The sequence below is a fragment of the Delphinus delphis genome, chromosome 6 (assembly GCF_949987515.2).
Source record: "Delphinus delphis chromosome 6, mDelDel1.2, whole genome shotgun sequence".
In the NCBI taxonomy this organism is placed as follows: Eukaryota; Metazoa; Chordata; class Mammalia; order Artiodactyla; family Delphinidae; genus Delphinus; species Delphinus delphis.
Window position 1 is genome coordinate 81,561,084 of NC_082688.1, and position 17,948 is coordinate 81,579,031.

General features: G+C 38.9%; 1 protein-coding gene across 5 annotated transcripts in view; it reads right to left on the bottom strand.

Annotated features, from left to right (window-relative positions):
- Positions 1-1,404: 1,404 nt before the first annotated feature.
- Positions 1,405-17,948, bottom strand: part of FRMD3 (FERM domain containing 3) — a 375,309-nt gene continuing 358,765 nt past the window's right edge. For 4 of the 5 annotated variants that reach the window (XM_060014937.1, XM_060014935.1, XM_060014938.1 and 1 more), the window contains one exon: positions 4,754-7,036. In XM_060014937.1, the coding sequence (XP_059870920.1) occupies positions 6,438-7,036 (599 nt within the window). In that variant the 3' untranslated portion in view covers positions 4,754-6,437. Of the gene's footprint in view, positions 1,758-4,753; positions 7,037-17,948 lie in introns of those variants that run through there. The other variant, XM_060014936.1, reaches the window with a different exon arrangement.

The following is a 17,948-nucleotide window of genomic DNA, read 5'->3' on the forward strand; positions in this document are numbered from 1 at the left end:
GCATCCCTAGCCCTTCTGAGACAGGCACGGTCCTTTGGGGCAGACTTCCCTGAGAGGCAGCTTTCTAGCTATGATTCCTTGGACTTGTTAATAGTGTGTGGTTCACGTTACAGCTTATGTTCTAGCAAGATCATGCATGGAGTATCCAGCATCAAGTAAGTGCAAAGCTGACTGACACTTCTCATTATAAATTAGCAAGTTGGTTTGGGCATAAATCAGTCTTGAGTGTACTTAGTGTGACCCTGTTGCTCATAGTTAAGCTGATCATCATCGCTGTGTATGTGCTGATCAGAAATGTCAAACTCATGACTATGGAGGTAAAAGCAACCTTGAGATTATTCTAACTCTACCTGCTTCACATTAAACAAGAAATTCAACATTACAAATGGTAAACAAATTGAGTGTGTAGCATTAAATATTCAATGCCAGAAGGCTCATTTAAAATAATTTGTGTAATTTATAGTCTCACACCAAAACCCATGATACAATTACTTTTGGTGCCTTTTAATCTGATTCTTTATGGCAAGTAGTAGATCTATGACTATAGGGCAGTAATCCTTCCCTATTTCACCTTGTCAATATTTTAGAGGAAATGAGCTGGAAGAATTGTTGAAAGAGGGCACCTAGCGGATGAGGCAAAGCCCTACAGATAGAGTGTCTAGAAAAGTCCTACTTAACACCCATTGCTGTGACATAGTCACTAAAAACACCCCCTTTCACTCTCAAAAAGAGTCCCGGTTTGGACAATAAATTATACATAAACCCTTAGAACCAGGGAGTAGTACCTCTCTGTGGCCACCACTGTTCAGGGTCTGGTTTGCAGCTTTACAGAACCAGCACAAGGGTTATCAGGACACTGAGGCTGATTGAGCATGGGAGCGAGCCGATTCACATCGAGGAAATGACAGGAGACTGATCCCTAAACCAGAATGCTGTGTTTTTAACTTATTACGAAGAATATAACTGCCAGAGTGGAAACCAATGTTCGTTTGTCAGTACGTTCCCTCCCTTGAAGTGTATAGTCTCCTTGGAAAGCTCAGAACCCTTGGAATTATCAAAATCATAATTCTTGTGGATGAGGAGATCAAGGTGAGCCATGTTAGCTGGAGGAACTACAGTAATTGGCAAGACAGGTTTCAATACTTGGTATCTACACAAAGCATATCCTGTGTCCTACTAAGGGTTTTCCTTTGCAACCAGGAAAGCGGCTTGGGTTCTCTTTCCAAAGAGATATTTGGGGTCAGCATCAGCTACAGGTAAAGAAGGATGTGTGGTTCCAAGCAATCCTCTGTTCTTTTCTAATATTATGTCCCAAGTTCCCTCACCCATCTACAAGGGCTGTCAGGGCCGATGTCAGTGGCAGACATCCTCTGATGCCTGAGGTTCAGCCGGGAGCAGCCTCCCCGACTCCTTCCTCGCTTGCAACACTGGAAGTGACAGATCTAAACAGTCCTGCGTGTACTTAGTGTGAATCCTGCACCACTCCCCATCTCACGCCCCACTTCCCCATAGACAACAGACACATGGCCAGAAGAGGATTAAAATCGGCTTTATTGATGAATTGAAGAGCACAGCTGGGATCTGAGGCCCAAGCGAGGCTTCTTTCATCCTCTCTGAAGTGGTGACAGCTGAGGGCAGTGGGTGGGGCTCACCAAACTTACCCACCCTGCCACAGACCGAGGCTGGAACGTGGAGAGCTGAGTCCTGGGTGGGCCCACCACGGGCAGGTCCTGCTGGGTCTGTTTACGGCATGGAGACTGGAAGCCCAAAAGCAGGTCCAAGAGAAAGAGAGAGAGAGAGAGAGAGAGAGAGAAGCAGGAGGACAAGTAAGCAGGGTCCTTTAGCACATTATCTCCACCCAGTAGAGAAAGGCGGCCCCAAGAGTCTCAAGTTCATCAACCACAACCATCCCGAGGTCACCCAGGTGGAAGCTTCTCCCCAGTCCTTTCCTTCCAAGCTGAAATGTAGTTAGGAGAGCTTTACCCTAATCGGCTGAGCAAGGAGTATATGAATAAGGAAAAGGGTTTCTCCCACGAGGTGAGGCTGGGTTAGGAGCCTGGGCTGCTCAGTGAACAAGTGGTCAAAGGCCATTTTGTGTGAGCCTCCCAGTGTGCAGCCACTAACACAAACAGGTGCTGGCTCGGGACTGACTCCTGATACCTCACACCTGAACACTGACCACTGAATTCCTTTTCTTTCCTGTGCTCTGGAGCTCAGACCCCTGAGGACTGCTGAGGAAGAACTTGACAGACTTCGCCCACCCGCCAACCCCCGGATGGGTGAAATGGATGAAGGCGATCAAAAGGTACAAATTCCTAATTTTAAGATGCATAAGTCCTGGGGATGTAATACACAGCTTGGTGACTCTGTTAACGATTCTGTATCGTATGTCTGCAAGTTACTAAGAGTCAGCAATCTTAAAAGTTCTCATCACAAGAAAAAAAAAATTTAACTACGTGAGGTGATGGACATTGACTAAACTTATTATGGTAATCATTTTGCAATATATACGTATATCAAATCATTATGTTGTATATCTAAAAATAATATACTGGTATATGTCAATTATATCTCGATAAAACTGAAAAGAAAAAAAAAAACTTGACTAGGCCACCACAGCTAGGGTACAATTCAGCTGGACACCTATGGTGTTCCTGTAGTAAAGAAAGTCCCTTTTATTCCATTCAGAGTAACTAACACCTTCTGATTTAACTGTCAGGTGTGGAGTTGTTAGCTTTGGGCCAAAGCAAAGTGGAGGTCCTTTTAGGCCATGCATGGAGGGGATGACAGGAGTAGAATAGCAAGATCCTTCCAGGGCCCGTGAACAGATAGAAGTTGAATGGCAAAGTTGCAGAGCTGAGTCTGAGGTAGCTCTCTTTGGCACAGGAAGTGAGAACATACTAACTGCTGCACTCTGAAATCCTTCCTCCTGCCTGCCATACAGAACACCCCTTTTCTGGTTTTTTTTTCTGTGCTTTTCTATTTCTTTCTATCTTGATGCCCCTAATTAAACTACAGCTGTCTTTTATATTTGGGTGCATTTCTAGTGCACTCAATAGTTTTCCTTTGAGCCTGGGTGACTTATGCAAAGGAAGGGTTAATCGCATCCATTACCTGTGATTTTTTTTTTTTTCCCATACTATCACCATTCAAGGGTGACCTCATTTCATGGTAGCAGATGGCACCTTTCTGTAGTTTCCAATGGACTATTTATACTTCACTTTGAATAAAACTTCACTTTGAATAAAACTAAATGATTGCAGAAACATTTTTCCCCAGAGTATTTTTTATTAGGGATTCCTGCCACCATATTAACATATAAAACAATCTGGATGTTGACACAGAAATGCAAATTTCACTATACAAAGGCTCCAATCACAGGTAACATGGCCCCCAACTCTCTAGTATTTCAATGAAATCAATTCATTTTGACTTCTTCCCAGAGTTGTCTTTATAAATAGTAGACAAACCACAAAATATATTCCAGATACATAACATTTTACAATATGTTCCAAGCACGGACAGAAATACACGATACTTCACCTACGTTTTTTTCATGATCCAACTTGCATTAGCACTAAAGACAAGATTGTGTGTGTATATGTATTTGCCATATGTGTGTGTGTATAAAACCACAAATGTACACAAATGGTAGTTTTCATGGAAAACTGAAACCTTTGAGACTGTGGCTTTTATCCACTATGATGTCTGAGAGGGAAAAGGAATAACATGTCACAAATTCCTCAACTGGAGAAAAACAACTATGTATGAAGGGCATATCAGTTGTGTGTATACAAATACACACATATATACAGATTCATATATAAACACATATACCAATAATATGGAATATACATATACTCACACACTTGCTTTGAGTTCTGTATCTTACTGTATTATATATTCTCCATCTTTGGAAGCAGTCTTTTCCTCATTTGATTCAGGCAACTGGTGACTGTCTTCTAAGAAAACTTAAGCAGATATTTCAAAAGACTCTGATTCTATCCCTACAAAATGGCATTTCGGGATCCAAGTTTTACTTTTGGTAGCTATTGTTTAAATTCTGCAGACCCTATCCTCTCAACTCTTTCACTTAAAAACATTTCTATTCAATACTGAAGTTTTTGCCTAAAAGAAAGAGATGTTAGCTAGAAACGTTAGAATTATATATTTAATATTCCTTACTATAAATCTGCTTGGCTGGACTATGTGTGATACTTAGTGTGTCAGTATTTTTCAGTGTTTTATGATGGCTAATATATTAATTCCCTAGTTTAAAAAATATTATTTAATATTAGTGTAAAATGGCAAGGGCTAGATGATTTGTTATGGTTAGAACTTCAAAGAAAATGATTTGAAGCATGATTAGAAGAGGGAACTAATTTTGTGCAGACTACACTGGAGTACCCTTATGTAAGAAAGTATGACTTTAAGTCATAAACAAGGGGGGAAAATCTTCAGTTTCAAAGGAGGCCATTTGCAAACTTTCCAAATAACCTATAGAAAATATACTTCTACCTTGGTGTCAAATTTCAGGTATCAAATATTCTTTATTAAAAAGCAAAATCAATCACTCAATGCACGAGAAAGAACATGCTATAAACTTAATAGCAAATTATACTATAGTTTGCTCAACTGAAGGCTTCATGAGCTGACTTTTAAAACTTATTTACAAAATTAAATGTCTAATAAAGCACTTAGATCTCCATGAATGAGTAGTACTGGAATGGCCAATTTGGAGATTATGTTAATGATAGACTTGGAGTTAGGGAGAGATTATAGGCAGCCCAATCCCTTTGAAAATATTCCATGCCTTCATTTACAATCTATGGAGAAATCCCTATGCTCTATGCCCTAAGCTCCATACTCTTTTCTTTCACAGTATTGGTAAGTACTGTGCATGGAAAGCCTCAGAACCTTTCTGTCATGGATTTAATGGTATGAAGGAAGGTACTAGAGCATTTGTCCCACCTACTGTCTAGTTAGGGAGTCATTTCACTACTTCACCCAAGCTGAAATGGTATATTATCTAATGAGTTGAGTCCCTTCCACTTTCTTAATGAGAGCCCCAATTATGAATGAGTTAAAATCTTAAGGAAACCAGGAAAGGAAAAGAGTATAATGACCGCCACAAAGAAAGATCATAGGCATTTATCAAAAAGCCAAAATCCATTCTCTTCACACTCTTTCTCACTCTTTTTCTCTCTCTTTCTCACACACACACACACACACACACACCTTTTAAAGTTTCTTCCACAGAATCTCAATGAATGGCATGAGGGACCAAAAAACGTGCCTTCAAGTTTCTCCACTTTTATTTAGATCCACTTAAACATATTCATGTCAACTTGGACAGTGAGTATACTGTTCTTTACATCATCCAATACCTTGCATCACCATCACTTTCATGAAATAGATCATTTGTCTACCATCACTTGCCTACCAGCCTCACCAGAACTCTTGTTTTGCAACTTACCAGTTGTCCAATTCCCATCTGCTTCCACTCTTGGGTTAATGTACAATAATATGCAGTTAACTAGCATCTCCTTTAAACTTTTTTCCTTTAAAGTTTCACTTTATTTTAAAAACATTCTATTTCCAGAGCCAAAATATATGGACAGGATGCAAATGAAAGTAACAAATCATCTTGTCCAAATACTTTGAAAAATGGACCCTGTGTCCACTTGACGCTCTCAATTTCTACTTCCTCCAGTTCCATCATCCGTTTCAGAAGCTTACTTTCTACAGTGTTTTTCTACCTATTTTCTATCTCATATGCAGGTAACAACAAATTATGTTCAGCCAAAAATAGTTTAAAAAACAAACCAGTGCCAAAACATTAAAAAATTCCTGACATACCCTTTGTGCATTAGTCTTACAATCTGTACACTTAAATAACTCCAGGAGGCTTCTTTTTTTTTTTTGCTAAAAATTTACCAAAATATTTTGAACACATAAAAATATTTTTAAAAAAACAAAAACAAAAGCCCAGCATAAATTTAGTTGTATAGGCATTGGTTAGAGAACATTGTTTTCACTAAGGATTATATTCAAAAAAGGTTCTCTTGGGTTTTTACTAAAACTCTGATTCTGAACCTTATAGCTTATAATGGTGTTAACTATTAAAAAAGGAGGAAATCTAATTCAGCTCAATTTATTATAATAGATAAAGAGTATGTATGTACTATAATAAAAAATAAACATATTTTTGGTTATTTAGAGGCCGTCTTCCTGACCTGTAACTAAAATAACTGTATTTGATTTAAACTTATTTACTTGCAGTGAATTATGGAAAGCTAATTTAAAGGTCTGAATAATCAGTTATGAGTAAAGAACACCTGTTGATGGTCCTGTGACCATTCAGAACAAGGCCTTTGCTGAAAAAAAAAGAAATCACTAGTATTGAATATAGCCCTTAGTCATATGAGATATGAGCTTTATGAGCAACCCAGCATGTAAAGAACGAGGTTGACTTTGCCAGCCACCCACTCCTTGAGAGGACAGTAGTATTCATAGTGAAACTGCTCAAACTCGGGCGTCTGGCGGATTTCACATAAGAAGGAGAGATCAATACCTGACTCCAAAAGGAGGAGGAGCAGGGGGAATACAAAGAGCAGCAGGCCCAGGCCCACCACAAGGAGCCGGGAAAAACTCTTGACCAGTGGGTTCACCCGAATATGGCCACTCAGAATGTCATAGCTCCATGACAAAGCTTGGTGAGCCTCCTTCAGCTCTTCTTCTTCGGCCATTAAAAAGGCGTTTTCATCTGCTTCTAGTTCCTCAAACGAATCTGTGTCTTCTTTTTCCAACTCCAGCCTAGATGGACAGTCAAAGAGCATGTCAATCTCATCATCATCAATGGGGGTAGGGAGCAGGCTGGCACTTGGGTTGTATGCCAGTTCAGAGATGGTCAAGGGCTCTTCTTTTATTTTATCTTCCTCTTCACTTGAGGGCTCTTCATACTCATGGGATTCCTTTACTGGTGAGCTGGAGGTCAAGGGGGCAGAAATGTCATCTTCTTTGGGCAATGGAACACCTGTAAAGAGACATATTTTTCTTAATTTTAAATTTCAAGTTTTCTTCTTCCACAAAAATCTGTAAATGAAAACAAACCAAAACTAACTAATGAATGGAAATTAGGGAATCCATGAAATTGTTCTGTGGAATCCTGACTTTTAACAAAGTCATTTTTAGTATAGATCCTATACCATAAGTTCTAAGGTCAACATGTTAAACCCAAGATAACCAAAATAGCTCAAATGGTTGGCAGTATTTACAATATTTACATGTGCAATTATGGTCTGAAAACCCCCAACTTTGGTCATGTTTACAAGAACAAAATGACAAGAAATCACTATTATAATTTTGAGTAGTGTCTTTTGGAAGTCAACACTGTCATCCAACAAAGTATTGTAGTAAAATTAGTATACTATCTAATGGGATATTTTATTATGTTATGTATTTTTTCTAGTCTTCATTCTAGGCACAATTTTGTGGTTTCTCGTTTCATATAACTGCAGTCATATCTGTATGAACAAATTTACATCTTGTTCCTTTAACATTTTAACGTAGACATTTTCTCTGTTGACATAAATTCCCACTGGCATTTATAATGGTTGCCAAATTTTCTACTTAGTTAATACAATAATAGTTGCCTATTGGCAAACATTTAGATTGCTTTACAGTTGTGAAAAAAGAATGCTGTGAGACATCTTTACATATACAGCCTTTATCACCTCTTGTTTCAGCTCATTGGACAGATGTCTGAAAGAAAAATTGCTTGGTCAAAAGGTATGGACATTATTTCTTAACCTTTATTGGGGGAGAGGTATTTCTCAACCCTTCATTTTATAGATGGGAAACCCTTCAAATATCAGGCCTAAGGCCAGTTCTCCTAATTTTGAGCCTTGGGTTCTTAGTGGGAAAGGTAGAATCAAAGAAATTTTCCCCAGGAGGGATGTACAGTATAATACCAAATTGGTAGCCAAGTACATCAGGTAACTGTAAGCCTGCTTTTAATGAATGCATTTCAGTATTTTCCTCTCTTCAAGATGTACAGGAAGTGATGTCACCAAGATGCCAACATCGGTTGTCCCTGACTTCTCTTCCCCTCACAGGAAGAACAACTAACAACCATTCACGGACAAGACACCACTGAGAAAATCCTAAAACATGGAAGTGAGGCTGAAGTACCCTCTTGTACCACAGAGACCAAGACAGACTGCATTGGGAGAGTAAGAGGAATGGCTATGCTGATCACACTGCTTCTCCCCTAGGCTGGCACAACATCACACTGAGAGATCTCCTCAGAGACTCCAGTTCCTTCAGTGGGAAAAGAGAGCCAGGGGTGACATCCAGCTCCCCGCCTAGCATTGTGGGTCACTTCATGGGAGCCCTTACTCTGTATTTCACCCCCCAGTATCACAGGGGAATCTGTGGGGCTCAACCACTGGGAATTCATGATGGAGAAGGTGGGGGGGGGGCTTCCAACAGTCAGCACTCAGATCTTGGCAGACTGAGTTCCTACCTGCAGAGCCAAGTACTAGTCCCAACCAGTGGCTGTGCTCATATGCAGAATCTAGTTGGTGGTGCATCTAACCAGGGAAAGGACTGCCAGATTCAGATCCTCAGAGGAGGAGTTTTGACAGCCCTGGAGCCTGGTCTACTCACACCCAGGCAGAAGAACTGAGTCATAACCCCACCCACTGTGGATCCTAGATCCCTGTCCCTTCCAACCGGGAAAGCCTGTTTGGGAAAATTTGGGAGTTACCTGAAGTGGGCTCTCTCAGTCCTACACAGGCAGGAGGGCTGAGTCATAGCTCCATCTGACAGGAAGGGCTGGTAAGAACACCTGGAAGCTGCATTATCCAGCCACACTGGAGCTGAGAGGTGGGCAGGCAGAGCTGATTGCTTTTAGAGCAAAGCAAGTGGTCCAGTTTGGCCATGGAACTTGGGGCCTGGATCAGATTGATTGAAGACCACAAACAGAGTGGCCTAGGAGCTGCTTCTCCCCCTGTGCCTAAATTAGCTTACGTAGGGAAACTAAGTCATAGCCCGACTCCTTGCTGAATACAGCCTTCAGCTTATCTGACCAGGGAACCTTACCAGAGCACACAGAAAGCTGTGTAGCCCATCCAACAGGCCCGCCTAACAGTGGCATTTGAACCAAAAGTATAGCCCATGGCTTCCCCTGTCTGCAGAGCAAAACTGGTAGTCTCACCTGACCAGGATATCCAGTAAACACTCTTGCCTGACTTGGGTCCCCAAACAATGAGCCATGCAGGCCCTGGGTCCCATCCTGTTGCCCTACCAGGGTAGGGAAGTTAATTCATAGCCCCATTTACTGCTGAGTATAGTTCCTAGTCCTGACCATCTAGTAAGCCTGACCAGAAAATCCAGACAAAAGAGCCTAAACTATAGCCTCAGTTGGGCAAGGAATGAAGCCCTCAGTCCTATCCAGCTGTTCTCAGCCAGTGGCACACACCCCCATCCACAATCTCAGAGCTTAAACAGTTGCCTTGCCCCAAAATAGACTCTCATAGCAGGTCTCACCTGCCCAAGGATGCTAATAGCAGACACCAGAAACCCAAACTGAGCTGGCTGATGAATCCAAAGCAAATCTGCAAAATCTGGAAGAGGAGACCATTTACTCAAATGCACAAATACCAGCGTAAGGAATCAAGGACCATGAAAAATCAGGTAAATATGACAACACTAAAGGAAACTAAAAAAGCACTAATAACCCTAAAGAAATGGAGATCTATGAACTGTCAAAGAATTCAGAAAAATCCTCTTAAAGAAGTTTAGTGAACTACAAGAACACATGACAACTAAACAAAATTAGGAAAGCAATGAATGAGCAAAATGAGAAGTTCAACAAAGAAACAGAAACCATTTTTAAAAACCAAACAGAAATCCTAGAGCTGAAAAATATAATAACTGAAATGAAGAAATCAATAGAGATCTTCAAAAGAAGACTCAACCAGGAAGAAGAAAGAATCAGTGACCTGGAAGATAGGATATTTGAAATTATCCAGTCAGAGAAGCAAAAAGAAAAAAGAATGAAAAAAAGTGAAGCCAGCCTCAGCCCATAGGACTTAACAGGACACAATGAAAAGAAACAATATTAGTATTAAAGGAATTCCAAAAAGAGAAGAGAAAAAGGACAGAAAATATATTAAAGAAAGACAGTAATGGCTGAAAACTTCCCAAACCTGGGAAGAGAAATAAATAGACATCAAGAGGCCCAAAGGATCCCAAATAGGTTGAACTCAAAAAGGGCTCTACTGAGACATAAATATAAATTATCAAGAGTCAAAGACAAAAGAATTTTAAAACCAGCAAGAGAAAAGAGATAAGTTAATGTAAGGGTGCACCCATAAGACTACTGGCAGATTTCTCAACAGAAACTTTTCAGGCCAGAAGCTAATGGCATGACATATTCAAAATTTTGAAAGAAACAAACTGTCAACCAAGGATGCTATACCTGGCGAAGCTGTCCTTCAGACATGGAGGGATAAAGACTTTCCCAAACAAAAACTGAAGGAATTCATCACCATTAGACCTACCTTACAAGAAATGCTAAAGGGAGTCTGTTAAGTGGAAAGGACACTAATTAACATCATAAAAAGTAAGAAGGCAGTGTAAAACTCACTGGTAACATAGTCAAAGTTAGATTCTGTACAGTAATGCTGGTGCTCAGTTCACTTACAAATCTAGTTTACAAGTTAAAAAACAAATGTAAAAATAACCATACCTACAATAATCTGTTATTAGTTATACAATAACAAAAGCAAATTGTAATATCAATAACCTAAAATGTGAGGGGGAGGAGAAGTAAAAGTGTAAAGCTCAGGGATTGTATTGAAGTTAAGTTGTTATTAGCTTAAACTGGAGTGTTACAATTTTAAGATATTTTTATGTAAGCTTCACGGTAACCACAAGGGAAAAACCTGTAGTAATTACAAAAGGAACATGATGAAGTCAAAGCATACTGATACCACAAAACATCAAAATAAGGAACAGCACGGTAAGAAACAAGGAACAATGGATCTACAAAACAGCCAGACAGTAAGTAAAAAAATGGCAATCGTAAGCCCTTTTTTTTAAAATTAATAATTTAAACATAAATGGATTACATTTTCCAATCAAAAGACATAGAATGGCTGAATAAATTAAAGAACAACATCCAATGATATGCTGCCTACAAGAAACTCACTTTAGACATAAAGACACACATAGACTGAGAGTGAAGGGATGGAAAACTATATTTCAAGCAAATGGCAAAAAAAAAAGCAGAGGTAGCAATACTTACATCAGACAAAATAGAGAATGGACATCAGACAAAATAGAGAATGGACTTGAGGATACGGGGAGGGGGAAGGGGTAAGCTGGGACAAAGAGATAGTGGCATGGACATATATACACTACCAAACGTAAAACAGATAGCTAGTGGGAAGCAGCCGCATAGCACAGGGAGATCAGCTCAGTGCTTTGTGACTGCCTAGAGGGGTGGGATAGGGAGGGTGGGAGGGAGGGAGATGAAAGAGGGAAGAGATATGGGGCCATATGTATATGTATAACTGATTGACTTTGTTATAAAGCAGAAACTAACACACGCCACTGTAAAGCAACTATACTCCACTAAAGATGTTAAAAAAAAAAGACTAAACTAAAAATGGTAAAACTATACAAAGAAGGTAATGATAAAGGAGTCACTACATCAAAAAGATACAATTGTAAATATTTATGTGCCCAACATTGGTGCACCCAAATACATAAATCAAAATCTAACCCAGCTAAAAGGACACATAAATAGCAATACAATAACAGTGGGGACTTTAATACTCCACTCACAACAATGAACAGATCATCCAGACAGAGAATCAATAAGGAAACAGCAGATTTGAGCAACACTGTGATCAAATGGACCTAACAGACATATAAAGAACATTCTGACAACAGCAAAATACACATTCTTCTCAAGTGCACATGGAACATTTTCTAGGAAAGACCATATGTTAGGCCATAAAATAAATCTTAGCAAATTTAAGAAGACTGAAATCATACTGAGTACGTTCTCTGACCACAATGGTGTGAAACTAGAAATCAATAAGAGAAAAACTGGAAAGTTCATGCATAATGGAAATTAAACAATCTCCTGAACCAATGGATTAAAGAAGAAATTAACAAGGAAATAAAGTATCTTGAGAAACAAAAATGGAGATACAACATACCAAAACTTATGGGATGCAGCAAAAGCAGTTCTAAGAGGGAACTTCACAGCAATAAATGCCTACATTAAGAAGCAAGAAAGATAAAAAAAACCCTAACTCTATGCCTTAAGGAACTAGAAAATGGTGGTCAAACTGAGCCCAAAGTTAGCAGAAGAAAGGAAAAACTAAAGATTAGAGCAGAAATAAAATAGAGAACAGGAAAATAGGAAAGATTAACCCAAACTAAGAGTTGGTTCTTTGAAAAGATAAACAGAATTGACAAAATTTTAGCTAGACTAACCAAGGAAAAAAGAGAGGACCCAAATTAACAAAATTGTAAATGAAAAAGGAAACATTACAGCTGATACCATAGAAATACAAAGGATCATAAAAGGCTACTATGAACAAATATACACCAACAAACTGGACAACCTAGAGAAAATGGAAAAATTCTCAGAAACATACAAACTACCAAGACTGAAACAAGAAGAAATAGAAAGTCTGAATCAACTAATTACTAGTAAGGAGATTGAATTGGTAATCAAAAATCTCCCAGTGAAGAAAAGCCAAGGACCAGATGGCTTCACTGGTGAATTTTAAAGAATTAATACCAATCCTTCTCAACTCTTCCAAAAATATCAAAATGCAGGGAACACTCCCAGTCTTATTTTGTGAGGCCAGCATTACCCTGATACCAAAGCCAGAAAGGACTCTATTAGAAAACTACAGACCAACATGCCTGATGAAAATAGATGCAGAAATTCTTAATACTAGAAAACTAAATCCAGCAGCACATTAAAAGAATCATTTACTAGACTTCCGGGAAGATGGCGGAAGAGTAAGATGCACAGATCACCTTCCTCCCCATGGATACACCAGAAATACATCTACACGTGGAACAACTCCTACAGAACACCTACTGAACGCTGGCAGAAGACCTCAGACCTCCCAAAAGCCGTGTGGATGAAAGGCTCTTGGTGCTGCAGCCAGGAGTTAGTGCTGTGCCTCTGAGGTGGGAGAGCCAACTTCAGGACACTGGTCCACAAGAGACCTCCCAGCTCCACATAATATCAAATGGCAAAAATCTCCCAGAGATCTCCATCTCAACACCAGTACCCAGCTTCACTCAATGACCAGCAAGCTACAGTGCTGGACATCCTATGCCAAACAACTAGCAAGACAGGAACACAACACCACCCATTAGCAGAGAGGCGGCCCAAAATCATAATAAGTCCACAGACACCCCAAAACACACACCAGATGTGGACCTGCCCACCAGAACACAAGATCCAGCCTCATCTACCAGAACACAGGCACTAGTCCCCTCCACCAGGAAGCCTACACAACCCACTGAACCAACCTTAGCCACTGGGGACAGACACTAAAAACAACAGGAACTATGAACCTGCAGCCTGCAAAAAGAAGACCCCAAACACAGGAAAGATAAGCAAAATGAGAAGACAGAAAAACACACAGCAGATGAAGGAGCAAGATAAAAACCCAGCAGACCTAACAAATGAAGAGGAAATAGGCAGTGTACCTGAAAAAGAATTCAGAATAATGATAGTAAAGATGATTCAAAATCTTGGAAATAGAACAGACAAAATGCAAGAAACATTTAACAAGGACCTAGAAGAACAAAAGATGAAACAAATGATGAACAACACAATAAATGAAATGAAAAATACTCTAGATGGGATCAATAGCAGAATAACTGAGGCAGAAGAATGGATAAGTGACCTGGAAGATAAATTGTGGAAATAACTACTGCAGAGCAGAATAAAGGAAAAAGAATGAAAAGAACTGAGGACAGTCTCAGAGACCTCTGGGACAACATTAAACGCACCAACATTCGAATTATAGGGGTTCCAGAAGAAGAAGAGAAAATGAAAGGGACTGAGAAAATATTTGAAGAGATTATAGTTGAAAACTTCCCTAATATGGGAAAGGAAATAGTTAATCAAGTCCAGGAAGCACAGAGAGTCCCATACAGGATAAATCCAAGGAGAAATACTCCAAGACACATATTAATCAAACTGTCAAAAATTAAATACAAAGAAAACATATTAAAAGCAGCAAAGGAAAAACAACAAATAACACACAAGGGAATCCCCATAAGGGTAACAGCTGATATTTAGGCAGAAACTCTGCAAGCCAGAAGGGACTGACAGGACATATTTAAAGTGATGAAGGAGAAAAACCTGCAACCACCATTACTCTACCCAGCAAGGATCTCATTCAGAATTGATGGAGAAATTAAAACCTTTACAGACAAGCAAAAGCTGAGAGTTCAGCCCCACAAAACCATCTCTACAACAACTGCTAAAGGAACTTCTCTAGGCCAGAAACACAAGAGAAGGAAAAGAACTACAATAATGAACCCAAAACAATTAAGCAAATGGGAATGGGAACATACATATCAATAATTACCTTAAATGTAAATGGACTAAATGCTCCCACCAAAAGACACAGATTGGCTGATTGGATACAAAAACAAGACCCATATATTTGCTGTCTACAAGAGATCCACTTCAGACCTAGAGACACATACAGACTGAAAGTAAGGGGATGGAAAAACATATTTCATGCAAATGGAAACCAAAAGAAAGCTGGAGTAGCAATTCTCATATCAGACAAAATAGACTTTAAAATAAAGATTATTAGAACAGACAAAGAAGGACACTACATAATGATCAAGGGATCCAAGAAGAAGATATAACAATTGTAAATATTTATGCACCCAACCTAGGAGCACCAAATACATAAGGCAAATACTAACAGCCATAAAAGGGGAAATCGACAGTAACACATTCATAGTAGGGAACTTTAACACCCCACTTTCACCAATGGACAGATCATCCAAAATGAAAATAAATGAGGAAACACAAGCTTTAAAAGAGACCTTAAACAAGATGGACTTAATTGATATTTATAAGACATTCCATCCAAAAAAAACAATACACATTTTTCTCAAGTGCTCATGGAACATTCTCCAGGATAGATCATATCTTGGGTCACAAATCAAGCCTTGGTAAATTTAAGAAAATTGAAATTGTATCAAGTATCTTTTCTGACCACAACGCTAGGAGACTAGATATCAATTACAGGAAAAGATCTGTAAAAAATACAAACACATGGAGGCTAAACAATACACTACTTAATAACGAAGTGATCATGAAGAAATCAAAGAGGAAATAAAAAAATACCTAGAAACAAATGACAATGGAAAAACGACGACCCAAAATCTAAGGCATGCAGCAAAAGCAGTTCTAAGAGGGAAGTTTATAGCAATACAGTCCTACCTTAAGAAACAGGAAACATCTCGAATAAACAACCTAGCCTTGCACCTAAGGCAATTAGAGAAAGAAGAACAAAAAACCGCAAAGTTAGCAGAAGGAAAGAAATCATAAACATTAGATCAGAATTAAATGAAAAAGAAAGGAAGGAAATGATAGCAAAGATCAATAAAACTAAAAGCTGGTTCTTTGAGAAGATAGACAAAATTGATAAACCATTAGCCAGACTCATCAAGAAAAAAAGGGAGAAGACTCAAATCAATAGAATTAGAAATGAAAAAGAAGTAACAACTGACACTGCAGAAATACAAAACATCATGAGAGATTACTACAAGCAACTCTATGCCAATAAAATGGATAACCTGGAAGAAATGGACAAATTCTTAGAAAGGCACAACCTGCCAAGACTGAATCAGGAAGAAATAGAAAATATGAACAGACCAATCACAAGCACTGAAATTGAAACTGTGATTAAAAATCTTCCAACAAACAAAAGCCCAGGACCAGATGGCTTCACAGGCGAATTCGATCAAACATTTACAGAAGAGCTAACACCTATCCTTCTCAAACTCTTCCAAAATAGAGCAGAGGGAGGAACAGGCCCAAACTCATTCTACGAGGCCACCATCACCCTGATACCAAAACCAGACAAGGATGTCACAAAGAAAGAAAACTACAGACCAATATCACTGATGAACACAGATGCAAAAATTCTCAACACAATACTAGCAAAGAGAATCCAACAGCACATTAAACGGATCATACACCATGATCAAGTGGGGTTTATTCCAGGAATTCAAGGATTCTTCAATATATGCAAATCAATCAACATGATACACCATATTAACAAACTGAAGGAGGAAAACCATATGATCATCTCAATGGATGCAGAGAAAGCTTTTGACAAAATTCAACACCGATTTATGATAAAAACCCTGCACAAAGTAGGCATAGAGGGAACTTTCCTCAACATAATAAATGCCATATATGACAAACCCACAGCCAACATCGTCCTCAATGGTGAAAATCTGAAAGCATTTCCACTAAGATCAGGAACAAGACAAGGTTGCCCACTCTCACCACTCTTATTCAACATACTTTTGCAAGTTTTAGCCACAGCAATCAGAGAAGAAAAGGAAATAAAAGGAATCCAAATCGGAAAAGAAGAAGTAAAGCTGTCACGGTTTGCAGATGACATGATACTATCCATAGAGAATCCTAAAGATGCTACCAGAAAACTACTAGAGCTAATCAATGAATTTGGTAAAGTAGCAGGATACAAAATTAATGCACAGAAATCTCTTGCATTCCTATATGCTAAGGATGAAAAATCTGAAAGTGAGATCAAGAAAACACTCCCATTTACCACTGCAACAAAAAGAATAAAATATCTAGGAATAAGCCTACCTAGGAGACAAAAGACCTGTATGCAGAAAATTATAAGACACTGATGAAAGAAATTAAATATGATACAGATAGATGGAGAGATATACCATGTTCTTGGATTGGAAGAATCAACATTGTGAAAATGACTCTACTACCCAAATAATCTACAGATTCAATGCAATCCCTATCAAACTACCACTGGCGTTTTTCACAGAACTAGAACAAAAAATTTCACAATTTGTATGGAAACACAAAAGACCCCGAATAGCCAAAGCAATCTTGAGAACGAAAAACGGAGCTGGGAATCAGGCTCCCTGACTTCAGACTATACTACAAAGCTACAGTAATCCAGACAGTATGGTACTGCACAGAAACAGAAAGATAGATCAATGGAACAGGATAGAAAGCCCAGAGATTAACCCACGCACATATGGCCACCTTTTCTTTGATAAAGGTGGCAGGAATGTACAGTGCAGAAAGGACAGCCTCTTCAATAAGTGGTGCTGGGAAAACTGGACAGGTACATGTAAAAGTATGAGATTAGATCACTTCCTAACACCATACACAAAAATAAGCTCAAACTGGATTAAAGACCTAAATGTAAGGCCAGAAACTATCAAACTCTTAGAGGAAAACATAGGCAGAATACTCTGTGACATAAATCACAGCAAGATCCTTTTTGACCCACCTCGTAGAGAAATGGAAATAAAAATAAACACATGGCACCTAATGAAACTTCAAAGCTTTTGCACAGCAAAGGAAACCATAAACAAGACAAAAAGACAAACCTCAGAATGGGAGAAAATATTTGCAAATGAAGCAACTGACAAATGATTAATCTCCAAAATTTACAAGCAGCTCATGCAGCTTAATAACAAAAAAACAAACAACCCAATCCACAAATGGGCAGAAGACCTAAATAGACATTTCTCCAGAGAAGATATACAGACAGCCAACAAACACATGAAAGAATGCTCAACATCATTAATCATTAGAGAAATGCAAATCAAAAGTACAATGAGATATCATCTCACACCAGTCAGAATGGCCA